At 36.7% G+C, this 10569-nt stretch overlaps 1 protein-coding gene across 1 annotated transcript in view; it reads left to right on the top strand.

Moving 5' to 3' along the window:
- The first annotated feature begins 611 nt into the window (after positions 1-611).
- LOC139713646 (cilia- and flagella-associated protein 70-like) overlaps positions 612-10569 on the top strand; it is a 33504-nt gene continuing 23546 nt past the window's right edge. The window contains 12 exon segments of the mRNA XM_071625353.1: positions 612-635; positions 2002-2136; positions 2542-2728; positions 3275-3456; positions 4766-4942; positions 6000-6127; positions 6541-6595; positions 7389-7483; positions 8077-8164; positions 8613-8682; positions 9262-9323; positions 9733-9894. Of these exon segments, the coding sequence (XP_071481454.1) occupies positions 2059-2136; positions 2542-2728; positions 3275-3456; positions 4766-4942; positions 6000-6127; positions 6541-6595; positions 7389-7483; positions 8077-8164; positions 8613-8682; positions 9262-9323; positions 9733-9894 (1284 nt within the window). The 5' untranslated portion in view covers positions 612-635; positions 2002-2058.

Below are 10569 nucleotides of genomic sequence, written 5' to 3'. Positions count from 1 at the left end.
TTTTTTACCCCGCCGAAGTACGTGACACTAAAAAGAAATAGATAGAGGTCTTGAAGTGTGAGCGTATTAAGGTTATGTTTTTGCGCTGAAGCCCCCCCCCCCTTTTTTCTTTTTTTTTTCTTGTTAACTCATGAAACCCGGAAATGCCCCCCCCCCCCCCCACACACACACACACACACACACACACACTTTTAAAAACGCTCCGCCGGCCCTGACTATATTACTTCTTCTTCTTCTTCTTCTTTCACTTTCACTGATCAGAAACTCAGGCGGTTTTCAATCATAGCCACTGACTTTACATTGATGAATTTCATTACTGTACTCTGTAAAGAATAAGTGTTGATGGACAATTGAAGCTCATACCCTTACATTTCATTTTAATCTGGCTAAAACTTCCTACAAGAATTCATGTCTGCTGGTGATTTTCACTCTTTTGGATGCCCGAGACTGACTGATCCTTGGTATAGCTGATATATAGATCCGTGGTTTGTTTCTTGCGTGCGCGCGCGTGCGATGCGACAACGCACGATGTGGCAAAGGCCGGAAAAGAGAACGAGCGCGCGCGCACGTACGTATTACTATGGAAACTCTACGAAGCTTCCAGTGCCGATCTTGAGAAAGGAAATAGATTCTACGTAAGTGCATGAATAGACTTGCTAAAAGTTACCTTTTAGTGGTCGTATGAATTATTATCCAGTGTATCTGCATTCATTACATAGTTAATTGTAAACATTGCTTATTCGTTGTTTAGGGCTAGCTCCTAATGCCTGTGGGAGTCTGAGGGCGTCCGTCAATTAGCCGAGGTGCAAGTCTATATTGGGTAGCCCCATACATAAGAAATTTTGTTAGTATTCGATTGAAGTTTCCCGTACGTGCAGGGATCAAACTACATGCACACCGTATCACGTTAAAAGACTATAACAGTTAGAATCTAACTCTTATAGTTAGATTATATCTAACCCTTAGAATCTTGTTAGTCTTAGCGTTTAGAGTAGAATCTACATGAATGTGGGCGCAAGTGTATTTTTTATACATGTAAATATCTCGAATTATATGTCATAACCAAATTGAATCAAAACCGCTACCTACTACTAAACCAGGACTCAGGAGTCAGGACCTAGTTAGGCTTATCTACTGGAAAAGTGGATATTTTCGCGTGACTGATTTTTCACGCTGGGCGAGCTGAGAAGAGTTTCGCGTGTTTTTAATTCCGCGGAATCAAGACATCGACTACTGGAACATAGACAATATGGCAAGCAAAAATATTCGTGTGCTTTAATTTCGCGCTAGTTTCCGGTTGCGCGAAATGCGCAAAAATTTCAACACCCAAAAATTTCCACTTTTGCAGTACCTCTAATGGTTAGATCTAGGTATTCTAGGTCTTTGATAAGTTTGAAGATGACATTTTATTAAAATTTTTGGTAGCTGGATTCTGAGGAGATCCATGCGATGTATCCACGGGATGGTCAGTTTATGCAATCTGGATTAAATTTGTTAATGTTTCTGCTTCCAGTGATCATTGAGCTTAGACTTAAAGCTGTTCACTGATGTTGCCTCGACAGCTTCTGCACAAAGGCTATTCCAAGTATTTGCTACTCTCTGAAAGAGTTCAACCTTTTGCTAGTTCGACACCTTCCTTGTTCTACACAACTTAAATTTATGACCTTGTGTGACCTATAGAGATTAGAGTCCTAACTAAGGAGAGGGGTGAAGATATGAGCAGTCAATTTGACTGCAATTTTTAGCAGTCAATTTGACTGCTAAATTTGTAAGATCACAACTGCTAATCTACATTATTAAACATGTTGGAAAAAAAGGAGCCAACAAATTTTGAACTGATGCTATTAAAATGTCAAGCCCTGTTGTTGTTTTTCATTGTCCAATGATATGCAATCTGTCCCTTTTTGCCGACATTCAAGTCCTGGTGATGTATGCTCAACGTTGTCTTAATGATATTACCCTTTTGTCTTTCACGTCCTTTTCCTTTCATTTGCAATGCAGTTCTGTAAAAGAGAGTGGAAACATTACCATCAAAATAGAGAGACTACTTACAGCATCATGGCAGCAGAAGAGGAGCAGCAGAAACAGCGCCCTCCAGAGCCAGTGAATGTCACTATTCTAAGAGCGAGAAATTTGGTAGGTGAACTTTTAATTCCATAGAGATGTAAAATTATGGTATTTTCCTTCTTTGTTTTTCTTTTTTTTCATATTTGTCGTGCTGACTTTCAGATTATGACAAGTTGAAAGTTTGTCACCTAGAGATGTTGTATTATTCAGTGCCTTATCTGCGGTGCTATGTATATACAATGTAGTTACTTCTTTTTTCCAGAACACTCAAATATTCTCTAAAAGAAAGATAAAATAGCTGTGTAGAGTTGTATCATGTAAGTGCTTTAGCATTCATTTTGGCATATTTTGGGGGCTTTCTTGTCATGTCGTTATGATATGTTTTAAACATGACTGAAAATTTCCTTTTTCCAATGGTTTATCTTTGTTGATCTTTCTGCATTCAATATTTTGTTTACCAATGTCAATCAACAGAAAGGGAGTAAGGCAGAGACCCTTAATTCTCTTGTTCGTGTGGAATATGGCACAAATCTTCTGGGAGAGTCTGCTAAGGTTGATGCTGGTCCAGACCTCTGTACTGAGTACAATTTCAACACAAAGTTTGACTGCAGCTTTGATGACCCGTCCATCCTGGATGAAATTGCATACAAGCCAGTTCTCGGTAAGGATTACTGGAATATAATGACCATTTGGCCTGACCACACTGCTGTTTTTCAAATGGCTGATATAAATACCAATGAATGCTGTACTGCTATGTTTTGTTGAAGATGATTCATGTGGTCATGAGAATGTAACAATAATACTCGAATGACAAGAAAACAAAGATAATTCATGAAAAAAAATCTGATTTATGGTATTGTTGACAACTGCCCCATGAAAAGGGGCATGTTCCAAGAGCTACAATTTTTACTTTCTTTCTGGTCACCTATAGTGAATATTGTATGCATATTTTTTTTCCTTTTTTTTTTTTTTTTTGGTAATGATAATAATTCAAGTGGCACTGGCCGTATTCAGTAAGATCACCTCACTTTTCAAAACTTGTCCTCAAATTGTATGTACAATATTTCTGCAAATGTACATTTTGAAAGTTGTCTCCACTTTCCAACAATATGAAGTATGAATTTTGTGCTGTTATCAAAGGTGTGTTTTAATTTCACATTTGTTACTTCTATAATCCTATCCATACCCTCTCTTTGTCTCTCTCCAGTGACATTTGTGGAGGTTCTTCCAAAGGAGAAGAAGCAGAAGGAGGAGAAGACTGTCCTCCTGGGCCAGTGCACCATTGACCTCTTGCCCCTAGTCAAGGGAGAGACCAAGTACCGGACTACTCTTCAGATCCACCCTCTCCAGGGATCCCCTTTAGAGGGCGCTGCTCCAGATGCCCCAAAGGTACTTTAGAATCTTGTGGTTGGCGGGCTTATTTGCATCTTAACCCGTCAAATCTTCGGGGTATTTTGCTGCAGAGATTCACATGTTGTCATCATTAATATGGCACCCTTGAATTTCACTGCATATCTTGTATTGGAGAAAGATTTTATGGAACTGGTTGAATTCATTGAATCTGGAGAAAATCATATGGGGAAAAATACAAAAAATTGCTAATTTGAGATAGAAAAATGAACTGTGATCATGTAGAATATTTTGCCAATGAAGGATCAGGACTTGATTTAGTGATTTAGAAGATTTTGATAGTTCTACAATCAAACTGAACAATGGTATATGACCAAACTAGGGCTAAAATGAAGGTTTTTATTCTACCTTAGCAGTAATGCAGCATTACTAGCAATACATGATAAATATAAGGATAAAGTGATACAGCATCATCCACATTTTCATGAGTTAGTGCCATACTTTTTTTATTATGACACTTACCAGTCACTGTTAATGCTTCGTGTGTATAGTAGCAAATCTCTTTCATCACAGCTCTTTGTCGTCTATTTGTGTTTGTTTCTGTTGAAGAATATCAGATAGCCTCTCAAGACTTGATGTGCCACAAAGGTTGTATGCTTGAGAAAGATGTTAAAAGATATCTTCCTTATATTTTCCTCACTTGAGTTACTTTAAATACATCATAGTCTTCCTGTTCTGGAATGTTCGATGTTGTGTAGGGTTCCTTCATAGACTTTGAAAAGTTGTTTAATGAAGAGATATGTACACTGAAATGTATCTTTAACTAAATGGTATGAGATCAAATATTAATGTCTTATGCCAAGCCCATATTTTGAATTTCCTAAGTGTCTGTAATGTTTTTGACCCCAAGAATTTGATTGTGTAGTCAACAAAGATTAATAAATCCTCAGTGTTTTCAAACTGCTTACTATGTCTAAGCATGTACTCTATATGAAGATATGTATCCTATACCAAGGAAGACCAATTTTCAATTCAATTCAATTCAATTTATTTTCATACTTCTCAGTGAAGGAATGTACATCAAATATAATAAAAACATAGTGAATCATAATATCCGGCTTGGATGTACAGTAAATTAATGTAAGGATATAAAACATTATAAAACAATTGAATAAAAAACATATAAAAAACATATAAAACAATTGAATGCTTGAACTGCACAAGAAGAAGGAAAATATAAATTATACATACATATAACCTTCATTCATCCTTCCTTAAAGAAAAGCAAGAACTGTGCTAATATAATTGTCATATGGTCTACTTTCTTTCCTTTTTCCATATTTCATAGCCTGAGATGGATGTTGTAGTCTTTGTCAATGAGCCCCTGTTGACTGAAGACCAGCTAAAGAGTGGCAACCTCTTGACAATCACATCTGAGACACTGTACTCTGTCCCTGAGGCCTGGAATCCCACTGGCACACAGTACATGTACAATGTCACTCTGCCTATTCCGCTCACTGAGGAGGTAAGTGTGGACATGCCTCTAACTTTGATTTGATTAGATACCTTTGAATTGCATTAGGAGAAAATTGACAGTCTAGAATGAGAAAGTGTACATGCTATGACAGGTTAAAGACTGAATAAGAAGCCAGTTGTTGTCAGACCTCCCAACCATTCTGAATTTGGAGGAAAGGATCTGAATTTTGACCATTTCTAGCTTGTGTTTCAATGGGAGTTTTTTATTTTCCTGATAATTTTTCTACACACTCCTATGGGAACTGTTCTTTCTTTCCTTCTTTTGAGCCAAATCATCCCTTTTTTAAGTTAGAAAGGTTAGGAGGTTTGTGTTGTGTGAGTAAAAGAAAAAGAAAGAATATACAGAGCTTTGTTGTAACATGCTTGATAGATTATGTTGAATGTAGAAAATAATGAAACAGAAAGTGAAGTTCAAACAGAAAGTGAAGTTACATTGTAAAAAGAAAAGAAATTCAGCTCAGTCACCTCTACCTAATTCTAACAGGTATTTGTATCACACCAGGGGGGTGTTTCATCAATTTAGTCAGCACTGACAAGTTGTCAGTCTCTGACAATTTCAGCAAAATCCTTGGTTTTGATTGGCTTAGATGCTCTGGTCACTGACTGTTATTGTGGTTATTGTCAGAGACTGACAACTTGTCAGCGCTGACTAACTTGATGAACCCCCCTGATGAACTTCTCAGCCATTGACTGCATTCTACAGGCTTTTCTTCATATAATTGAAGCATGATGACATTCCTCAGATCCTGGCAGTGATGTCATGAATGATGCAAGAACTTGCTGCTAAATGATGATACAGAGGTGGCATTGAGATGTGTAAAAATGATGTGAAAAGTGTTTTAGCAAAAACATGATGTAGAAAAGAAAGATAAATGAAGAAACACTTTTGAAGCTATCTTTCAAACTAGTGTTTTATGATCACAATAGATTTCACAGCTGATCTGTCTGTGCTCCCTTGGTGTATGGGTAAGCAATGCAGAGATAATGTGTGAAGGACAAAGCTGACCTCTTTTTCATTATATCTTTTTTTTTCTTCTTTTTGACAGAGAGAATCAACAGTGGTAATGTCCAATGGTGTCCTTAAAGCGGTCAATGATAAAGAAATACCGTCCAAACAAAAGAAGTGGCCCGTCCCGGGTGGAGCACAAGGTGGTGCCATCTACATCCCTGACAAGTATGTTTTTTTCTTCTTCTACTTCTTTCTTCTTCTTGTTTGTGCATTGCAGAACTATTCCTACTACTATCGTTATTAAAGTATGCCAGATTCTTGACGTTGTTCTCAGCTTTCTATGACACTCAGGATAGTGTAAAACCTGTTCCAATTTTCACTGTATTTCAGCCAATAATATTCATTTTAGTTATTCAATTTGAAAAGAAGAAGAGGAAGAAGGACATTAGATTTTTAAGACATATTCAAGATTGTTGAATTTCTCTAGAATTTCTTTGAAAATTAAATATTTGGGATTTAGAGCAAGTACTGAGAATGACGTATGAGGAGGAGAGACTGTGGAATTTTCATCTAGTAATGAATTGAAGTTACCCAAAGTGTCATGTACTGAATGTCTTCCTTGTTACAATTTGTTACAGATTTGTTCAACCTAGTAGCTATGATCAAGAAGATGGTGAAATGACTTCAAAAGAAGTAAGTAAATCTTCAACCTTTTTTGTATTTTCTTTTTTTCTTTTTTTCTTTATTGTTTCATTTACATATTTATTCATTTATTTCTTGCTTATCTTGTAGAGGCCATCACAAGCCAATAAAGTCCTCTAGTCACAGGGAAACCTTAGTAGTACTATAAAGTTGTTTTCGTTATTTTTGTGATAATCAAGTCACAGCTTCTGTAAGTAATAGTAATTTAGTATTACTTTCTTTTCCATTTTTTTTTTTTTTTTTTGCTGTTAGTAGCTTTCTTCTTGCAATATATCACATCACAAGAGGTTGCTCTCTCAACCAGCATATTATGGATGTGACTTCTTCAGAGTAAACCCCTCAAATTGTCAATACTTCCCCCAAACAGTATCAACATTGCTGGACTGCTGTGTCGTATGTGCATACCAGGATTCACAGTAGATCATTGTGTGACTCTAGTTTGCTAGTTTGTGTAACACCCACCATTCGTGATACCAGGTCTTTCCATAGTTGATCAAAGAGCATATTGAAACAGCTCTAAAAGACTGATGCCTAGATATTTTTTGATAGAATGAAATAACTCTAAATCCTTGATTTAAAGTTGTCATTAATCACGCTTGTTCAGTGGATGAATCAACATTAATTAGTGATGTGTTCTTACTTTGAGTGTAAGAAAGCTTGTGAATGAAGACTACAGAGATGAAGAAAGTTCACAAACATTTAAACACAAGCTTTGTGGAAACTGAGGAGAATGACTTATAATTAATGAAATTCTGGACCCCCCCCCCCCCTTCTTTGTAAACAGGATCGGGACTTCCGCGCTGAAGCAGAGGCAGAGAAGAATAGAGTGTACTGGAACTGTGAGAGAAGGGCTTTCATGGACCCCACAGCAGTCCAGAGGTAATTGTGTTGTACATGCTGACTACACACCTGCTTTTTGTATTGATAACTGCCTGTATTTCTTTCTTCTTCTTTTTAAAATCTTCTCATTTTTTCATAGCTGCAAAGCACACTAATTGGGAGGGAAACAACAACATGCAGTCACTATTACTTGAATACACTTACAAAAACTCAAGTACCTTAATAGCAGAGACATATCACATAAGGAAAACATCAGATTGAAATTTCCTTTCTGCTGATACCAGAAAGCAAAAAGAAAGAAAGATAATATAATTGATGCTAGTAATGGAACTTTCAAGTTCATTTGGATAAAATATAGAGTGGTCATCAGATAAAAATCTCTTACCAGTGCATCTACTGTATGTGTTATGATGTTTGCATCAAACTTCCATCAATTGTGAGTCAAATAAAAGCAAGGCAAAACTCGTACATGACTTGTAGATGTAAACACATACCAAAGGCTCATTATGTGCTCAGTTTTTTTGATACATGTATGTACGTATAATGCCAGATACGATTTTCAGTTCATGTTTTTGTCTTTGTTTGTTTGTTTGTTTGTGCATATGTGTGTGTTTGTGTATAAATTGAAATAGTCTTCAAACCAAGATTGCTCAGACCCGGTACTGGCCTGTTGAGATCATGAGGATGCCAATGCCTTCAGCTGCCAAGCCCAAAGGGAAGGTGAGTCAAGTGCTTGCTTGACACTATTTAGCTGCTTTGTATCAGTCTTATGCCAAGAGGTGTCATGCAAGCAGGATTTGCATGACTGAAGTGGGCAACAACAACAACAACAAAGAATAATTTGATTCGGACGATGAGTGCTATGTCAATCAAGCCCCCTTTTTTTCTTTTTTTTTAAAGAATTCTGAATATTGTCCTTAAGTTTGTTGTGGTACCACTCACTCATTCAGAATGAGTTTTTTACTATGTCATTGGTATTATTTTTTTTTTGTAGAACTTATCCAGCTGTGTTCCTTGATCATTTTTTTTTTTAAATATAAGTAGAAAAATCAATAACATTGAAATTCCATGTGTCCTTCACCTGTAGAAATGTGAAAAGTTGTATTTCATAGTTATGCAAACTGAGGTGCGTTGTGGCCAACTGTATTTAATGTCTGTTCTTTTACAGGAGGAAGACAATCAGATTTTCTTCCATGGTGTTGCATTTGTCAACATGGCGCCCTTGTTGTATCCAGGAGGTGAGACAGTACTTGGTTGTTTTTTTGTTCAAACCTTTGCCTCTGATGAGAATTTTTGGTCAACTGATGATCTGGATACTAATGAGGATGACAACAGTGATAACGGTTATGATGATTGCAATACAATTGCAAAATTGTGTCATGTTTAATGTCATTGTAAATGTACTACAGAAGACATTCCACTTACGACTGTGGCCTGTAACTCTGCATTGATAGGGAATTATTCTCATCTGAATTCAGTCACTGTTCCCAAAATATGTTATTTCTATATTGAGTTACAATTATCCAAACCTTCCAACTGAATACATCAAAACTAGTTGCAAATTCAGTATGTTGAGGAAATATGAATATATCACAATCATATTTTTACCCAGGTGAATACAATGAAAGTAGAAAAGTGATGTACTTGTAATTCACTTGATTTAACTGTGCAACTAATTTACATGGGATTGTATGATATCATCTGATATCATACAAATTCAAATTTGAATTTGAATTTGATAAGAACTTGACATAGTTAAAAGCTATAGATTGTAGCACATCTCAGAACATCTGCTTTTCTCTTCCAAATATCTGCAGTCAAGAAAATTCGAGGAGCATACAGAGTTCACGCATTCACTGAGCAAGAAGTCTTTGAAAAGGTGAGGAAATGTGTATTATGTGATGAAGTATATACTATGCCTAGTTCACTGTATAATATGTAATTGAGGTTATGAAAAACTGCCATGGTGACAAAACATTTTGTTAGCGCTACACATATCAATGATGCACAGGTACAGTTTGTCAATTTATCAATCTGTCAATGGTGCAGCTGTTGGATCAGTATGTAGCTTCTTCATGCATTACTTTTACCGCCAGATAGAAATTTGTACACAGATATGCTTATTGTGTGTGTGTGTGTGTGTGTGTGTGTGTGTGTGTGTGTGTGTGTAAGAGTGTTGCCATAATATGACTAATATGACATATTATGATTCTTGGATTCATGTCACTGACATAATATGACTCTTGGATTCATGTCACTGATAAAACATTTTTCAATTGTTTTCACAGTGCAAGAGGAAAGGAGGTTTGGCCGAGGAGGCTGCTCGCATGGCAACCAACATGCTGAGGAATGCATCCCCCTTTACCCGGGGAGCAGGGAAAGGGGGCAAGGATGAGAAGGGGGGCAAGGACAAGGAGAAAGAAAAGGACAAAGATGCTGCCACCAAAAAGGTAGGGAAAAATTGTGTACATTTTGCCCCAACGCTAAACATTCACTTGAAAGAGAAAACAATCTTAAAGTATACTGAATGGTTCCCTTACAATCCTATATGAATTGATATACTTTTATGTGAATAGATATGTGATATGTCGTGATATGTGCAGATTTTGTGTAAAAGTTTGTGAAGTGTTTTTTGGCTAGTTAAACGGCAGATCAGCCCATAAAACACACACTTTTGCACTAATCCTATCCTTGTCGCCAAACTATTTTTTCAGACAAGCTGTGATCATGTGATTCCCCGCTCGTACCACTGACAACCGCTCTCAAGCGCATACGTACCCGGTACAATAGTGAAATCATCATGCAACATATGTGTTCATATTGGTCACTGTGACTTTGTATATATCACAAGATGATAATCTCATTTGATAATAATCTGACAAGATTAGGTACTGTAAAAGTGGATATTTTGGCGCAACTGATTTTTCACGCTCAGCCAGGTAAGAAGAGTTTCATAGGTTTTTCATTCCGCAGAATGAAGACATCAACTACTGGAACATATGGCAAGCAAGAATATTCATGTGCTTTTATTTTTGCACTAGTTTCTGGTTGTGCGAAATGTGCGAAAATTTCAACACTGCGAAAGTTTCCACTTTTACAGTATGTTGTTTATCAATGTTGATGTA

The sequence above is a fragment of the Diadema antillarum genome, unplaced genomic scaffold, assembly GCF_040938485.1.
Source record: "Diadema antillarum isolate AM-2024a unplaced genomic scaffold, OU_Dant_1.0 seq00002022_RagTag, whole genome shotgun sequence".
Taxonomy (NCBI): domain Eukaryota; kingdom Metazoa; phylum Echinodermata; class Echinoidea; order Diadematoida; family Diadematidae; genus Diadema; species Diadema antillarum.
This window is presented reverse-complemented; position numbering and strand designations above follow the sequence as displayed.